Genomic DNA, 19,019 nt, shown 5'->3' on the forward strand with positions numbered 1-19,019 from the left:
GGTCATTTTTTACTCTTAACGAAAGAGCTATAGTGTAGCAAAGCACTAAGTAGGGGTGCATCACCGACTCCACGATGAAGGTTGAGTACGTAGTGGCTTGCGAAGCTATTAAGAAGGTCATTTGGCTCAGGAAGCTCCTGACAGAGCTGGAAGTTGTTCCAGATATGTCTAGACCCATCACCCTCTATTGTGACAATAGTGGTGTTGTGGTGAACTCCAAGGAGCCCAGGAGTCACAGGCGTAGAAAACACATAGAGTGGAAGTATCACCTGATCCGTAAGATAGTGCATCGAGGAGACGTGATCGTCATGAAGATTTCTTCGGAGCACAACGTTGTTGACCCATTTATGAAGGCTCTCACGGCTACAGTGTTTGAGGGTCATCTTCAGAGCATGGGTTTACGGGACCGCTCGCAGCTGGACTAGGGCAAGTGGGAGATTTTATTGTTCTGGGCCCTAGTGCCCTAGTTTATTCTTTTGTACTAGTTTTTGAACATCCCACTTGCTTTAGGATAAATAGGAGATTTTTGGGCATGATGTCCTGAAGTCTCATGTCCTGTAGTTTGTAAACACATTTTGTACGAACGCTTGTGATGTATAATATATGATATTTACTTCACTTATTGACTTTGCACATTGGATGTTTTATTTACTTTATCACAAATCAATAAACTAAAATTTATGGTTGTCATTATGTAACTTAAGCATGTATGTGGTGACATACAAGTGGATCATGTCTTAAATGATAACCAAAATGGTCTGTAGTATATGGATATAGGAGGGAAACCTTATCCTAGTAACGCTACGGATGCGGCTCGCTTTGTTGAATGATTACAAATGTTGTGACTTACCACATATGGTTTGATCCTGATCATTCGTGTGGGGACATACGAGCGGGTACGTCCTATACAAAGAGTTTGTATAAGACTTTACCACTAAGTGTTAACGTTTCGTTATATAACGCCATTCATGACAAAGACTTCACTTCACTAGGATGACCATAGGTAACATAACCACAATCCTGAGTGAGTTGGGAACTCCTGCCTTTGAGGACAATTCTTTGATTTGAATGGGTGCAAGTGGCCAAGTCGTCGACTCAAACCTACCACTTTAAGGATTTGTATGATTTAGGAGCTGGGAACTCAGCTACACAAGATGGAATTCACTCCTTCCCCGAAGTAAGGGTAAGTAGATAGATTGCTCCCTTAAGGGCTGATCCTAGAGCTTCAACGATGTGGCACCACATACCTTCTCATGGCCCGAGAGGTGTTCACACGTAGTAGGACTATGTTGTATTGTTCATTAGAGGGATCAGTGGTACTTAAGGAGTAAGATGTAACTATAAGGGCAAAACGGTAAATTGGCCTAGCTGTACTTACGAGCATCTATAAAAGGTTATCGTACTGATGATTGGTTATATCCGATGGACACATAAATATATCTGTGGTAAGAAGAGTTCAGTTGTCAGTCTTTACTGGAATGCCTAACAATTAACGGATGGTGGATTTCGAGGCTAAAGAATTTAGTCAACTATTCACATACCGTTGGAGCTTCGAGCAATAGGTCCATAAGGTCCCCTTGGTAGCTTGATTCAAGTTGAGAATCAGTTTTTGGGTCAGTTTGAAATGTTCAAATTGACGAGAGGAAGTTCGATTATATATGATATAATTGAACTGGTTAATTATATTTGATATGATTGACTTTATGTATGAGATACATTAATTTGGAGGAAATTGGATATAAATATGATTTATATCTAGGTGAGAAGAAAATACTATGGTTGATATATGATATTAACTTATAGGTTAATGAATATAATATGATTATATTTATTATTTATTAATTGGACAGTTATGGGATAATTGGCCGTCACACTTTGTGTTGTTTTATCTCTAAGCATGCCAGTAATTTAGTAGTTTAATGCATATCTGTTTGTATGAATGTAAATGTGGTAATTCTGTCACAATGCTTTTGGAAAGATCAGCTTTCGCTCATATGTACTCTTGTTAAGAGTTCCTTCACATCGATGATTAATATTGTGTTGATAGTATTTTTCGATGTAGTATAGTTTTTGCTAGTAAGTTTGTGAACGACAAGTAAATTTAAAGTTGCGTAAGTCATTATGTAAATTTGCTGAAACATATAATTTCTTCATATTAGTATTCAAGCATTATCCATTTGGAAAAACCAATCAAATTTAGCAAAATAATTTAATGCACCTTTTGTGATATCTGTTTTGCTGAAATGAGACAATCTCCACCAATATACAGAATAACTCCTTGTTACTGTAACTATTAGTCACCATTGTTCGGTTCAGAAACTGTTAACTAGCTTAACATTTTGTTGTAAATGTAATTCCTCATTTTAGGTTTTGTTGTTTTGTCCCAATGAGCCAATTGTAGGGAAAACCTGATTAGGAAAAAAACTAAAGCAATTCTATCCATTTCTGGAGTTTGAGTAAAGAGTCATGCAAATTTTATCCGTAGGGGGATACGAGCAAAGGTACTTAGAGGTCGAGCATGAAAATTAACTACAAACTAATGAGAGAGACCTGGATGTGTTGACACAAGTCCCACTCCCACTTATATAAACACTCTCTCCATTCACCTTCGTATTGACCTATAAAACACTACTCATAGGGAGACACAAGCAAATATGCCTCAAGGACGAGTATAGATCTCACGATGTGAACTTTGAGGGAGAAACGTGAAAAGGAGAAAAATGAAGTATCATATACCTCATTTTCCTCCCACTGAGTGGTTTACCTAGGATTATTTAACTTAGAAAAGTAGGCTAATTATTTTTACTAAGTGATTGTTTAAATTTGCCCAAAAGTAACAATTACTTTGAATAGTTAAATAATTTTGATTAATGTTTATTACACGTTTTAATAAACTTCAATCAAACAATTGCATGGTTGTAGCAAATCTATCTAATTCACCTTTCCAAGTTAGTTTCCAGGTAGAGGTTTTCTGTTTCCATCAACTAATACCCCAGGCTAGACAAAACTAGCCTTAGACAAAAGGTCCTTTGCAGATACGTTTGCTACAAATTTAATCTTTTAATTAAAATCAATTTAATTCTATTAAACTGATTAAAAGATTAAACTAATTTATAATCTCATTAGAAATTTTGTGATCTTAAGTCTATGTGAAACATATTTTGAAATAATTTTAAAAAATGATTTGAACCTAAGTTTGCATGCAATTCTGAATTATTGATTTTAGTTTCTAATTTCATTTAATTATAATAATTATAAAATAAATGAAACAAATTAAAATCATACATTACATTGAGTGACATACTTAATAAAATTATCTAAAGTAGTGTCATGCTTCATGCAATCTCCATTTCATTACTTAACATACATAACACTTATATACTAAAGTAATGAAATTCAAATGATAACATACATACATCCATACATCCAAACTATATATTATATAACCCTTATAATATAATTGATACATGACTATGTTATTAATGCATGCATACATATATTATAATATTTATATTATATGATGCATGAACATGCTATAAAAATAAATCATGCAACTATATATCTCTCATTTTAAGGTCATCTATGGTCTTCTTCATTTCAAGAAAGTTCAAATTGTCTTGATCTATGTTCCTATTATGCTCATGTCCTTGGAAGTAAACTTCTTCATTGTCTTCAAGCATTTCATTATAAATAACTTTTTCAGGATAATCTGTTTCATTTGCTTTTGTTAACTTCTTATGTAATGAGTATCCAAGTTGATAGTTTGTAGTTTTTTCAGTATTCTTGAAAGCATCAAGGATTTTTGCTACTTCATTTTGAATCTCATCAATGTCTTGTCTCATTCTCAATATCTCCGAATTTTGAAATCTTAAGACCTGTTCTTGAGTTTGACTTAACTTTTGAGCTCCACATTTTGGATTCTTGTGACTTGTTCTTGAATCTGGTTAATGATCCGTCTCATATTTTTTAGCTCATCATTTTGTTCTTCCATGTTTTTCCTTATACCCTATAAAGATAGAACATGTGGTTGTTGAGCTATTTTCTTTAAAAGAAAAGGTAAAGAAAATGTGATAGTTTCTTTTTTACAAAATGGAAATGTATTAAAGATGTGATGAAAAATATATATTTTTTATTTTTTAATTCATGTATGTATGCATGATGACATGCTTAATATTTTTTTATAAATTTTATGCAAAATGAGATGATTATGCATATAAAGAATGTCAATGTCTTTTCAAATTTTGACTTCAAACAAATGTCCGACCCTAAATGCAGCATAAATGAGACTTTTTTATACAAGAGTTATAATTCACTTATGGTTATATACAAAATGAACAAATGCATGACCCTTTTATTTTAGATATGAACTCCATAAGCCTTTCATAATGCACGACCCTGGTGTCTATACGAGGATACTAACAATATCTTATCCTAAAATGTAAAAGATGCTGAAAGATGTTTTGAGTGATTTTATGTATTTTTATGAATGTCAAAACTAATATGAGGACAAATTCTAATCTTAGAAAGACCAATGGTTTCAAATTAGTTTAATGTTATAAAATAACAAATGAACTAACTTAAATGAGGATCTCACATATGTACAATTATGTTCCCTCCAAAACACTACAATACTTCCAAAGATGTTATGTGTATCTTGATATAAATGAGAAACTTGATATCAAATTGAGAAAAATGCAAGCACAAAGAGTTCCTTTTTTAACACTATTGAAATCCTTCTTTCCTAAAGGCTCTTTTCTTGAGGGGGGTGGGGGAATCCAAATCCAAAACTCTTTAGGAAAAACAAATTTTGAATTTTCCTTTTTTTTTTTTTTTGGCGTTTTTAGACTCTTTTCTTTCTAATAAACTTTTTTGTACAAGACCACCTTTTTTTACTCTTCTTTTATTTGTTTTTTTTTTCTCTTTAAATAATCATTGAAATTCTTTTTCTAAATACCCTCCAAATTGAAAATCCTTTTGTGGTTTTTTTTTTTTTTTTACATACCTTTTCTGAAGATTTCTATCTTGAAAAAAAAAAAATCCAATTTTTAAAAACCTTGATAAAAAAAACTTCAAATTTTTGGTTTTTTGTGACCTTTTTTTTTTCTTAAAAAAAACATCTTCAAAATCTTTTCTTAAAAGAAAAACTCTTCTTTTTGTGTGTGTGTTTGTTTCTGTTTTTGTTTGTGTGTGTTTTTTCTTTTAAGATCATAGGAAAGACTACCCCAAACCCTTTATGAAATATTAAGACTTTTATAAGAAGACTTTCCCATTTTTTTTTAAGAATTTTGTCTTTAGAGTTCTTTTTTTAGGGAAAGAAGTATATATTTTTTTACCATAGAAAAATTTCCTTTTCTAAACATCCTCCTTCTAAAAAAAATCTAATTAAGACCTCCTATTATTTTTTCTATTTTTTTCCAAAAGCATTAAAAAAAATCCTTCTTTTCTATACACTTTATTTTTGGAAAAAAAAAAAAAACCCTTTTACGTGAAAACTTGTTTATGATTTTTTTTACTTTTGTTTGTACAATACCTTTTTTGAGAAAATACTTTTGTTTTTTTAAAGGTCATTGAATTTTCTTTTTCTAAAAAAATCCAAATTCAAAATCCTTGTGAAAATTTTGGGTTTTTTTTTCTTAAAGATTTTTTAAGGCCTTTTTTTTTTTTTTTTTTTTTAAGGAAAAACTCTTTTAATCTTTTTTGTTTTTGTTTTTTTAATGGTTTTTGTTTCGTTTTATCTGAAAACTTTTTTTTTTTTTAATTTTACTGACTTTTTAAAGAATTTTTTTTCCGAAGAAACCTCATATTTATGAAAAAAACTTTTAAACCATAGAAAACTATTTTCCTGAAGGCTCTCATCATGGAAAAAATCCAATTTTAAAATCTTTAGTGATGTTTTTTAACTTTCTCCTAAAAGACCTCATCCTTGTTTCTTTAAAAAATAAAAATAAAAAAATAAAAAAATAAAAAAAATAAAAAAAAACTTTTTGTTGGATTGATATGACAACTCTAGAGGGTGAATAGAGTTTAATTAATTTTTTTTTAAATTAACTAAATTAAACTAATTAATACACTTTTTATAAATAATAAGAAAAATTCAATTTATGCAACAAATAAGATGACAAATAGTGTGATAATTTAATTCTATCAAATTTTAGCAAATAAATAAAAACAAACTAAAACATACAATAAATTGCTTAAATTAATTGCAAAAATAAAAAGGAAAGAGTTAGAGAAAAAAACACCGTAATTTTTATAGTGGTTCGATCAAACTTGACCTACTCCACTCTCCAAGCGCCTCTTGAGAATTTGAATAAAGTCTTTCCGACTCTTTCCACAGATTAGAGCCCAACCGTTAGAATTATGAAATGTAAAATTTATTAGTACAAAATTTGGAGAGGAAGATGGTTTATATAGAGATAGAAAATTTTTTAGAAACCATTGGACCATTGGACCATTGGATTTTAGAAAAGAAAAATCAATGGTGGAGATTTTAAACTAAACTAGATGTTAGATACAAACACAATATAATATTAAATTTATTTTCTTTTGAAATTCATTTTCTTTTTAAAATTAATCCAAAAAATAAAAAACATATCATGTGTCAAAACTAACCGTTAGACACAAACATAAAATAATATTAAATTTATTTTTCTTTTAATTTATTTTCTTTTTAAATTCATTCTTTTTAAAATCAATCCAAAAATAAAAAACGTACCATGTGTAAAAAACTAACCGTTAGACACAAACATAAAATAATATTAAATTTATTTTCCTTTTAAATTTCTTTTAATTTTTTTTAAATCAATCCAAAAATCAAAAGTCCATCATATATTAATCTCTTAATGATCCACCTTCAACAATATGCTGCCACATGTCTACATACAAATGGTCTAGTTATGCCACATCATCCATCATATCGTCTTCGTTTTAGCTCCGATTTGAGTGACTCAAGAGGTGTTGGAATGTTGTTCCGAGCTCTACGCTATGGACATATTAAAACACTAAAATTTTCAGTAATTAAAAGTTGAGTTTGTTATCATCAAAACATTGATTAATTAATTAATTAAAATTAATTAATTTGAGATTAAGGGTCAAAAAGCCAACACTTTTTTCTTTTAAAAACCATGAAAGTCTTCTAATTTCCTAAAGACAAAGAAAATCCAAGTCTAAAACTTTTTATGAAAATTTTCGAAATTTTCATTTTTATTTTTTTAATTATTTCTTTTTGCAAAGACAATTGAAAAATATTTTTTTCTAAAAGACTTTGAAGAAAAAAATCTAATTAATAATCTCCTAAATTTTGCTATTTTTTTAGAACTTTCAACGGTTTTCACAACATAGTTGACTGGAGTGAAGATTTTCATGCGCCTACACGGGAACCAAGTTCCACGAAGGTTACATTACTCATCCTCCAAATATAATCCTAAAGGGTATAGCCCAAGTAGAAGGCTTCTGAAAGTGTGTGTGATGCATGAAAATGCATAGAATGAAAATAATAAATAAAGTATTAAAAAATTATCTAAAAAAATATAAACAATTAAATGACGACAAAATAGACCAACAGAAATGCATGGATACAAAAAATAAAACATAACGACTTTGACCCTCTATATTCCCCAGTGGAATCGTCAAGTTGTTGCAACATCATCGTGACGCGGAGCGACCGATGTTCCTCCCTGAGGGTCTCTTTCGAGGTGAAAGATTTGGAGTCACCACTAATCATTAACGGTGTGATTGATCACCTATTTTAGAGAAAAAATGTGGTCTACTTAACCGAAGCTAGGTTTGGGGGCTGTTGAGTGTAGGGAAAGAAAATTAGCACCCTACAATACTCGTTTAGAAACATCTTATTTTTGTTTTTCAATTTATTTCTATAAATTTTTCCTAATTTATAAAAACAAATGTTAATTAACTTTATTAAAAATACTTATTCAAAAAAATGGTAATGAAATTAAAAAAAATACAACTAATGAATAGTTCCTAGATAGAGGTGTTTCCTTACGGTCATAAGTATCTCAGCCTAGACAAAACTCATTTCATATAGTCGATTTTATTTAAAATTCATTGTCAAACTTTGTATTATTTTAGAACTCCCAAGTAGAATCAATTAAGATGAATTTTGGAGGAACTATCCCAAAATCTAATTAAGTCTAATATAAAAAATCAATGAGAAACAAAATTGAAATTCTTTTGAAATTCCAATCAATATGCATTGAAATTAAATTAAACTCCCAGAAAGATTTCAAAAGAAGTGAAATTGACATCTTGTTTATAAATTTGAAATTTTAATCAAATTTAGGCATCAATTTGGAATAATGTGAAATTCAATTTAGGAACTTGAAATCTTAATAAGAAAACTCTATTTGAATTAAATTGAAAATTTCAATCAAAACTAATTTGAAACCATTTTGAAAATTTCAAATTAAAACAAAACAAATTATAATCTTCTATCAGAATTGAAAATCAACAAAAATCTGTTAGCAATGCTATCTATATATCTCAACCTCCCATCTCGGCCAGCACAACTACAAGAAACCAATAGAATAATTTCAATAAACCAATCCACCAATCTCAAATGACAACACAGTAAAGTTCGACCGCGCTTTAAAACCGCCATCAAAAGTAAAATTTAACTCAAAATTCCTAACTTAAAAAAGGCGTGTTTTTTCAAAAAGCGTCATCGTAGAATCCATCTATCATCGTTATAATTCACATCAAATTGATAGCATATAAATTTAATACGAATCTCATTGAACAAATTAATTTAATATTTGAATCATATTGAAATATATTAAATCTCACATATTATATAGTTTAATTTTAAATCTCATTAAAAATAACTATTTATTATAATGTATCATATACATTATAATAATTAATTGCATCATATCAATTAACATATATTTACCTATATTACCATATAATTTAGGTTAAACATGTTTTATCTTTTTGTGATTTAATTTTATAGAGAAGGGAATGTCATCACTTACTCTAGTTGACGACTCAGATGCAATCACCAATTCTCCTTGTGATGGAAATCATGAACCTCTTTGTACTGTAAAATGGTCATGGAAACCTTCCTATTCTCAATTGTGTGATTTTGCTGAGAGAATTCTAGAGAGATTATTTCTCAAGAAACCTTTATATGATTTTGTTTTCACCTCTGCAGGTATATCAGGCGTGAGAGACTACTGGAGAAAGTGGTAAACGTCTACGGTGCTCCATGTTTATGATAATCCCATGTTATTTTGAATTTTATTATTTTTAATTTAACAAATTAAATCAAATAAATAATAATTAATTAAATTAAATTAAATTAATTAGTAATTTATAATTAATTAAATTAAATTTAATTAATAATTTCATTTAAATCATATTTAAATGAATATCTCTCACATAGCCTATAGTTTTAATTCAATTAGTTTAATCAAATTTAATTAATTAGTTAATTAATTCTCTAATTAATTACCATATTAAATATCACATATTTAATTTAGCCTGCATTTGAATCATATTTAATTGCGTTTCTCTCATAACCTCCTATAGTTTTAACATGAATCTAGTTTATATTAAATTAATATTTGAAATTCTTCAAATATTTAATTCTCTCATTAATTAAGTTTGAATGATATTCAAAATTAAATTTATATTATAAGCCTAAGCGTCTTCGCTAACTCGCTCGCCTACTATACCCTACTATACAATACATTAGTAGGGTAGGCTAGGCTAACTCAGCCGCTTACTTCTACTAATGTAGGGCTAAGTAGCGCCTTTTCCTTTAGGTCTAACGTAACGTTGACAAAGAAGAACAGACGGTTAAAAGACAACGAATCTTAATTAAAAAAATAAACTTTATATTATAATGTATCACCATACCTTATATTATTTACCTAAGTGAATTTGAACATTTCAAATTCCATTCAAAAGATAATTACACCAATACCCTTTACGAGCTAGGAAGGGGATCTGATAAACTCACATATCAGAAACTCCAACGATATGAGATTAATTAGCTAAACTCATTAACCATATTAACCAACATTTGTTAACTGTGGATACACTTCACTAAAAACCCACAATTGTACTATTCTCACTGTAGATATATTTCTGTGTCCACGGATATAGACCAACAACATCAAGTTAGTCCTTCACGAGTGTTCATAACACTAGCTGGGTCAAATTACCATTTTATCCCTAGGTTACTTTTATATTCTTAAGTATCAATACTCACTGTTTATTGTCCAACCATTAAATAGAAACCCCTCACTACAAAAAAAAAAAAAAAAAATACTTTTAGTGACAATTTATTAGTGACGTGGCCAAAATATGTCACTAAATACTAATTTATAGCGATGCATCCAAAAATATGTTATAAAAAATAATTATTAGTGACAGACTATAAACTAACGTCACTAAATGTTTCAGCAACATGCTAAATTGCATCACAAAAAGTTAATAACCATTAGCAACATATAACATTGTCACTAAAAGAAAAATATTTTTCCTAAAACAAAAGAATGAAATAGGATAGAGAAAAAGAAAAAAAAAACTTCATTTCCTTCTCTCCCTCAATATTAGATTTTCCCCTACTGTTCTTCCTCTCCTTACCCCTTGTTGTTTACTCCTTCCCTCCATCTCTCTCCCTCTACCCCCTCCTCTACTCTATTTGTTCACTTGCCTGCTCCTTTGGATTTCCATCCCTCTATCAGTGTTGGGCATTGAAAAAAAAGGTAAAGTAAATTAAAACCCTAAAACCCCTTTTCTTTCTTCTCCATATTCAAAATCCTCTCACAACTCCACTATCGATTTCTCACTTGGTTTGAAAACTCTTGTATGTTTAAACTCCAACGCCATCAAAACAGTTCCAACGTTGTTGAAGCAATCAAAAGAGATCCAACATCGTTGATGCTATTTCGGATCTCTTAGTTTGTTCTCGATTCTAAAGCGACACACATTTCTTCTATCGAAGTTGTTCCAAATCTCTCAGTCAAGGGTTTTTTTTATCTGTAGTCGGACCAGCTTTGTTGAAAAGTTTGTCATTATTAAACTTTATTTGTGGCATTTAGTATGACTTTGGGTTTTTTAACTTTTAGTTTTTTGTAACCAATAGTGATTTTTGAGTTATAGGAGTTATGTGAGTTATGAGCATTTGATGACATTTATATCTTTAAACCATTGGCATTCCTATGGTTATGTTTATAAGCCTATATAAAGACATGCTTAGTTGAATGGAAAATATATCTCTCATTTTTCATATTTTTCCTTCATATTTTTTTCTAACATAGTGGCATTAGAGCTAGTAGAAAATATTGAGAGAAAAGTGGCCAACAGTGGGATAGGTTCACTTCAACTACCAATACTTACCAAGCTCAACTATGACAATTGGAGCATCAAGATAAAAGCGTTACTAGGAGCACAAGACGTGTGGGAGATCGTGGAGAAAGGTTTCCAAGAGGAAGAAGCTGGAGTCGATCAAGCGCAAAGAGATGCATTAAAGGAGACAAGAAAGAAGGACAAGAAGGCTCTTTATATCTTGTATCAATCGGTGGACGAAGATATGTTTGAGACCATCGCCAATGCAGAGACGTCAAAGGCAGCATGGGACAAGCTCCAATCGACTCATAGAGGAGCCGATCGTGTGAAAAAGGTACGGTTGCAGACCTTACGTGGTGAGTTTGAATCTTTATAAATGAAGGAGACAGAGGTGATAGTGGAATATCACACAAAAGTAATGGCTGTCGTAAACCAATTGAGACGAAATGGTAAAGAAATCACCGATGTTCGTGTCATGGAGAAGGTTCTACGAAGGGTAAATAAAAAGTTCGATATTATCGCCACGACGATCGAAGAGACACAGGATCTCAAGAACATGACAATTGAACAATTTATAGGCTCGTTACAAGCCTATAAAGAGAAAAAGAAAGGAGGATGGAGCAAACAGAGACCGTTGAACAACTTCTCCAACTCAAAATCAAGGAGGAGAATAGTTGTGGACGTGGAAGAGGTCGTGGTGGTCGAGGCCATGGTGGAAGAGATGAAGTCAACACCGATGTTTCTCAAAACTCGCCTGAATCCTCAAGAGGAAGAGGAGGTCGAGGTCATGGAAGACCTGGAGGAAGGTCCGGGAGAGATAAATCTCAGGTAAAATATTATAATTGTAACAGAAATGGACATTATGTAAATGAATATTACTCATCTCAAACAGAGTTGATTGATCGAAAGAATCAGGACCGATCAACCGCTAGTACATCAAAAGCCCATCAAGGGCAATCCAATTATGCAGAGGAGAATGGAACCTTATTTATGGCTTCAAAGGGAGAAGAAGAAAGTCAATATAGTATGTGGTATCTTGACATAGGAGCCTCGAATCACATGTGTGGAAAACGCGAGATGTTTGTGGAGTTGAATGAGATGGAGAAAGGTAATATTGCCTTTGGAGACAATTCTTTGGTTGCCATCAAAGGAATAGGTACAATTCTCATTCGGTTAAAAAATAGAGAAAATCAATATATCACAAATGTTTATTACATTCTAAATGTAAAAAATAATATATTGAGTGTAGGACAATTGTTAGAGAAAGGTTTTGAAGTTCAAATGAAAAATAATTGTTTGTATTTGAGGGATAATCATGAGAGACTTATTACTAAAGTCTCCATGACCAAAAACCGAATGTTTCCTTTGAATATATGTAAGGATGTTCCAAAATGCTTGAAGACATGTTATAGAGATCTCTCTTGGCTATGGCATCTATGGTTCGGGCACCTCAATTTTGGAAGTCTAGAAGATTTTTCGAAGAAGAAAATGGTGTGAGGTTTACCACATATTCACAAGCCAAACCAAGTGTGTGAAGGGTGTTTATTAAAGGATCTTATACCGAGAGTTCCATGAGCGGGCTTAGATCGCTCTAATTTCACAGTGACCGAAACATAAACGATATACATTCCATACAAATAGTTGTGCATATTAAACTCATAATCGGCATGCTCAGAATACAATAAAATACAAGGAAATGTTTCATACTAGATGAAGACGCTGTTTGAACGATTGAACCCAAAGTAGTGGAAAACCTCCTACCAATCTACCAGCATCCAGCGAGTCTGTCGATTGCAATAGCACGATCCAAAAGTACATGAACAATGCCGCAGGGACGACACCACCACAAGAGAAACCTGGGTGTCCTCGACGTCAAAAACCTAAAGAGTGGGCTCTGGTGAGTTTGGTAGAGGACGGAGGAGAAGATGTCGTATAGACGATAAGAAAGTGGGAGATGAACCCTGCTATCATATAGCAGAAATGCTTATCGTATAGTAGAGTTATACGATCGTTTAGGAAAAACTGAATGATCGTTTAGGAAAGATGAATACGATCGTTTAGAGAACGCGTGAAATACACGATTGTTTAGAAGAACGAGCTTCTATCGTATAGGCTCTTGCGATCTTTCACGGATTCTTTTTTGGGCGTGGGCGATGAATGCACGAATGAATATTAAAATGAAAACTCTTTTCATTGCTCTAACCCGCTGGTAACCATAACCATCGTAGCCCCAACTTCCCACGTCCGAATGTGGATTAATCGGTTAATAATCAAATAATTAATTAATTAATTTAATTAATAAATATAATCATATTATATTTATATCCTATAGTTTGATATCATATATCTACTATAGTATTTTTTTTCCTCTACTTGATATAAATCATATTTATATCTAATTTCCTCCAAAATAATGTATCTCATACATTTAGCCAATTATATCATATATAATTAACCAATCCAATTATATCATATATAATTGAACTTCCTCTAGTCAATTTGAACATTTCAAATTAACCCAAATACTGGTTCTCGACTTTATCCAATCTACCTAGGTGACCTAATGAATATGTGGTTCGAAGCTCCAACAGTACGTGAATAGCTGACTAAACTCTTTAGCCACGAGATTCACCATCCGTTAACTATCAGTGATTCCACTAAAGACCAACAGCTAAACTCTTCTTACCACAGATATATTTATGTGTCCATCGGACATTACCAATCAAGAGTACGATGACCCTTCACAGATGCTCGTAAGTACAACTGGGCCAATTTACCATTTTGCCCCTGTAGTTACATCTCACTCCTTAAGTACCACTGATTTCTCTAATGAACAATACAACATAGTCCAACTATGTGTGAACACCTCTCGGGCTAAGAGAAGGTGTATGGCGCCATATTGTTCAAGCCTTCGAATCAGCCATTAAAGGAGTTATCTATATACTTGCCCGTACTTGGGAGAAGGAGTGAATTCTATCTTGTGTAACTGAGTTTCCAGTTTCCAAATCAGAAGAATCCCAAAAGTAGTAGTATTGAGTCGGTGACCTGGCCACTCGCACCCATGCAAATCAAAGAACCGCCCTCAATGGCAGGAGTTCCCAACTCACTCAGGATTGAGGTCATGTTACCTATGGTTATCCTAGTGAAGTGAAGTCTCTGTCATGAACAGTGTTATATAACGAGACATTAACACTTCGTGGTTAGGTCTTATACAAACTCCTTGTATAGGACGCCCCCGCTCGCAAGTCCCCGACAAGAATGATCAAGATCAGACCATCTGTGGAAAGTCACAACATTTATGACCATTCCACAAAGCGGGCCGCATCCGTAGCATTACCAAGATAAGGTTTCCCTCCTATATCCATATACTATAGACCATTTTGGTTATCACTCAAGACATGATCCACTTGTATGTCACCACATATATGTTTGAGTCACATACAGATAACCAGGGATTTTATGTTTATTGGTTTGTGGTAAAACAAATAAAACAAATAACTGAGTAAAAAAATAATATATGAAGTAAATATCATATATTAACAATCACTGGTGTTCGTATATACTGTTTACAAACTACATGACACGAGACTTTAGGGCATCAACCCCAACATGCCTGACAAACATCATCGAAGTAGTTTTCTGAAGGAGTCTATGATAAGAGCAAAGAAGCCTTTAGAACTCATCCATGCCGATGTGTGTGGAATGATCAAACTAGAGTCTCTTGGTAAAAGTAAATATTTCCTTCTCTTTATTGATTATTTTTCTAGAAAAATATGAGTATACTTTTTGAAGGAAAAATCAGAAGTATTTGAAATCTTCAAGAGATTTAAGGCACGTGTGGAGAATGAAAGCAACCTTACAATCAAGGCCATGCGAACCGATCGAGGTGGTGCATTAACATCAAATAAGTTCAAACAATTTTGTGATGAAAAAGGCATCCAACGTCTGTTAACAGTCCCAAGGACACTGCAACAAAATGGCATGGTGGAGAGGAAGAATCGGACAATCTTGAACATGGCAAGAAGCATGCTAAAGACAAAAAAGATGCAGAGAGAATTTTGGGCGGAGGCCGTAGCTTGTGCGATTTATTTGAAAAATTGAGAACCAACCAAAAGTGTGCTTGACAAGACGCCTCAAGAAGCATGGAATGGAAGAAAGCTCGGGATTGGTCACTTCAAGGTGTTTGGGAGTATTGCATATGCTCATGTGTTGGAAGAAAAAAGGACCAAGCTCGATGATTGAAGAGAGAAACTCATCTTCATTGGCTATGATGCAAGTTCAAAGGGTTATCGTCTTTACAATCCTTTGAATGGGAAGGTAATGATTAGTCGTGATGTTGTTTTTGATGGGGAAGCCTCTTGAGATTGGAATATACAAGAGAAGAAGTATGATTTCCTTCCATATTTTGAAGAAGACGATGAAAATGAGCCGACTAAGGATGAAATGGGTGAAGGTTTGCCCATTCCAATGCCACCTCATCTGACTGATCAATCATCATCTGAAGGTTCATCCAGCAATTCAGAGAACAAAATTAGCCCAAGAGGAATTTGAAGTCTATGGGAACTTAATGAGGTAAATGAAAATCAAATTGACATAATTCTCTATTGTCTTTTTGGTGATTGTGAGCCTATTAGTTTCCAAAAAGTCATTGCAAGTAAGAAATGGAAGGATGCAATGGATGAAGAAATTCGAGTGATAGAGAAAAATGACACATGGGAATTGACCAAGCATCCAAAATTGCACAAACCAATCGGAGTGAAGTGGGTATACAAGACAAAGAAAAAAGTCAATGGCGATGTTGAGAGAAATAAGGCGAGACTAGTGGTGAAAGGGTATAGCCAATGACATGGCATCAACTATGATTAGGTATTTTCCCCTGTTGTTCGTCTTGAAACTATTCGTTTGATTATTGCTTTGGCTGCCCATAATCATTGGAAGATACATCAAATGGATGTCAAATCGGCATTCTTGAACGGAATTCTTGAGGAAGAGGTCTATGTGGAACAACCATTGGGTTATGAAGTCAAGGGTGAAGAAGATAAAGTGCTTCGATTGAAGAAGGCACTTTATGGTTTAAAGCAAGCACCAAGAGCATGGAATTCGAAGATTGACAAGTACTTTCAAGAGAATAAGTATATGAAGTGTCCTCATGAGCATGCCCTTTACATCAAAATGCAAGGTGAAAGCATACTAATCATTTGTTTATATGTTAATGATTTAGTATATACTGGAAACAATCCTAGCATGTTTGATGAGTTCAAAAGAGAGATGGCAAAGGGGTTTGAAATGACGGACATTGGTCTCATGAGTTACTATCTTGGGATCGAGGTCAAACAAGGTGAAGATGAGATTTTTTATATCCCAAGAGGGCTATGCTAAAGAAGTCCTTAAGAAGTTCAATATGAATGATGTTAATCCAGTTGGAACATCGATGGAATGTGGAGTCAAAATCACCAAGCAAGATGGAGGAGAGAAGGTAAATTCTATATATTTCAAAAGTTTGGTTGGAAGTTTGAGATACTTGACATGTACAAGACCAGATATTCTTTATTCGTTTGGAATTATTAGTCGATTTATGGAGGAACCGACAACAACACATTGCAAAATGGAAAAAAGGATACTTCGCTACATCAAAGGGACGATTGGATATGGTCTTTCCTATGTCTCTTCTAGCAATTTTGATATTGTTAGTTATTGTGATAGTGATTGGAGTAGTGATTTGGATGATCGAAAGAGCACTACGGGGTTTGTGTTTTTTATTGGTGAAACGACGTTCACATGGATATCAAAAAAGCAACCCATAGTCACATTATCAACATGCGAGGCAAAGTACATCGCAGCAACTTCATGTGTATGTCATGCAATTTGGCTAAGAAACTTAGTGAAGGAGTTGAAGTTTCAAATGGAAGGTCCAATAGAGATTTTTGTTGACAACAAATCGGCCATTGCCTTAGCCAAAAATCCGGTATTTCATGGGAGGAGCAAGCACATTGATACCCAATTTCACTACATTCGGGATTGCATTACGAAGAAAGAAGTAGAACTCAAATATATCAAGTCACGAGACCATGCGGCGGACATTTTCATAAAGCCCCTCAAGTTGGAGGCTTTTATCAAAATGAGGAGTTTACTTGGTGTAACAAATCAAGTTTAAGGGGGGGGGGGGGGTTGAAAAGTTTGTCATTATTAAACTTTATTTATGGCATTTAGTGTGACTTTTGGGTTTTGTGACTTTTAGTTTTCTGTAACCATTAGTGATTTTTGAGTTGTAGGAGTTATGTGAGTTATGAGCATTTGATGACATTTATAGCTTTAAACTATTGGCATTCCTATGGTTTTGTTTGTAAGCCTATATAAAGACATGCTTAATTGAATGGAAAATATATCTTTCATTTTTCATATTTGTCCTCCACCTTTTTTTCTAACAAGGTTTTCATTTTGTTAGAGATATGAAGTTATTTGTTAGAGATAAACAAATTTTACTTGAAAATGTCTATTATATTCCTTCTATGAAAACGAATTTAATATCTATCTCATGTTTGCTTGAACAAAATTACAAAGTATCTTTTCAAAATAATGAAGTGTTCATTATTTCGAAAGGTCTTAAGGTATGTTCTGCAAATTTAACTTATACATGTTAAAACCAACTGAGGTAAAAGCCATTTTAAATATAAAGATGTTTAGAACAGCTGAAACTCTAAAGAAGAAATGAAAGATTTCTCCAAATGCCTATCTTTGACACTTAAGATTAGGACACATTAATCTCAATAGGATTGGGAGTTTGGTTAGGAGTGAAATTCTAAATTAGTTAAAAGATAACTCTCTACCTTCATGTGAATCTTGTCTTGAGGGTAAGATGACCAAAAGATCTTTTATAGGAAATGGTTTTAGAACCAAAGAATCTTTAGAGCTGGTACATTCAGACCTTTGCAGTTCGATGAATGTTAAAGCTAGAGAAGGGTATGAATATTTCATCAGCTTTATAGATGATAATTCAAGATATGACTATATTTACCTAATGCATCATAAGTCTGAAACAGTTGAAAATTTCAAGGAATATAAGGTAAAGGTTGTAAATCAATTAGGTAAAAAAATTAAAACACCTCGATTAGATTGAGGTGGTGAGTTTATGGATTTAAAATTCCAGGACTATTTGATAGAACATGGAATTCAGTCTCAACTCTTAATACTGGCACACCATAACAAAATGGTATAGTGGAAAGGAGAAATAGAACCCTATTGGACATGGTTCGTTCAATGATGAGTTATGCTCAGTTTCCTAGTTCTTTTTAGGGTCATGCAGTAGAGACTGTAGTGTTTTTCAATATGGTTCCCTCGAAAAGTGTTTCAAAAACACCTTACGAGTTATGGAAATGATGTAAAGGTAGTTTACGTCACTTCAGGATTTGGCGATGTACAGTACATATGTTGGTGTAGAGCTCAAAGAAATTGGAATGTCGTTCAAAAGTATGTCTATTTATAGCCTATCCTAAAGAGACAAAAGGTAGTTATTTTTATGATCCTCGAGAAGATAAAGTATTTGTATGGACAAATGCAACATTCTTATAGAAAAAGTATATTAAAAATCATGAACCTCGCAGTAAGCTAGTATTGAGTGAGATGTTCGGAGAAACTACAGATAGATCAACAAAAGTTGTTGATTAAGTTGGTCCTTCAATTAGAGTTTTTGATGAAACTGGCACTTC

General features: G+C 32.7%; 1 protein-coding gene across 1 annotated transcript; it reads left to right on the forward strand.

The window, feature by feature from the left end:
* Positions 1 to 11,731: 11,731 nt before the first annotated feature.
* Positions 11,732 to 15,864, forward strand: LOC150037481 (uncharacterized). Its single transcript, XM_090312022.1, has 3 exons — positions 11,732 to 12,119; positions 12,206 to 12,469; positions 15,725 to 15,864. The coding sequence occupies exons 1-3, from the start codon at positions 11,732 to 11,734 to the stop codon at positions 15,862 to 15,864; spliced, it is 792 nt and encodes a 263-aa protein (XP_090168148.1).
* Positions 15,865 to 19,019: the final 3,155 nt, after the last annotated feature.

This window comes from Benincasa hispida, chromosome 3, assembly GCF_027475165.1.
Source record: "Benincasa hispida cultivar pf3 chromosome 3, pf3_genome.v1.1, whole genome shotgun sequence".
NCBI classification, from domain to species: domain Eukaryota; kingdom Viridiplantae; phylum Streptophyta; class Magnoliopsida; order Cucurbitales; family Cucurbitaceae; genus Benincasa; species Benincasa hispida.

Excerpts from the sequence above, each read along its gene's own strand:
- LOC150037481 (XM_090312022.1), top strand. The coding sequence starts at position 11,732 with ATGGCTGTCGTAAACCAATTGAGACGAAATGGTAAAGAAATCACCGAT. Across the intron at positions 12,120-12,205 it reads CATGGAAGACCTGGAGGAAG|AGTTGATTGATCGAAAGAAT; the intron begins GTCCGGGAGAGA and ends CATCTCAAACAG. Across the intron at positions 12,470-15,724 it reads GGTTGCCATCAAAGGAATAG|AAGACGATGAAAATGAGCCG; the intron begins GTACAATTCTCA and ends CATATTTTGAAG.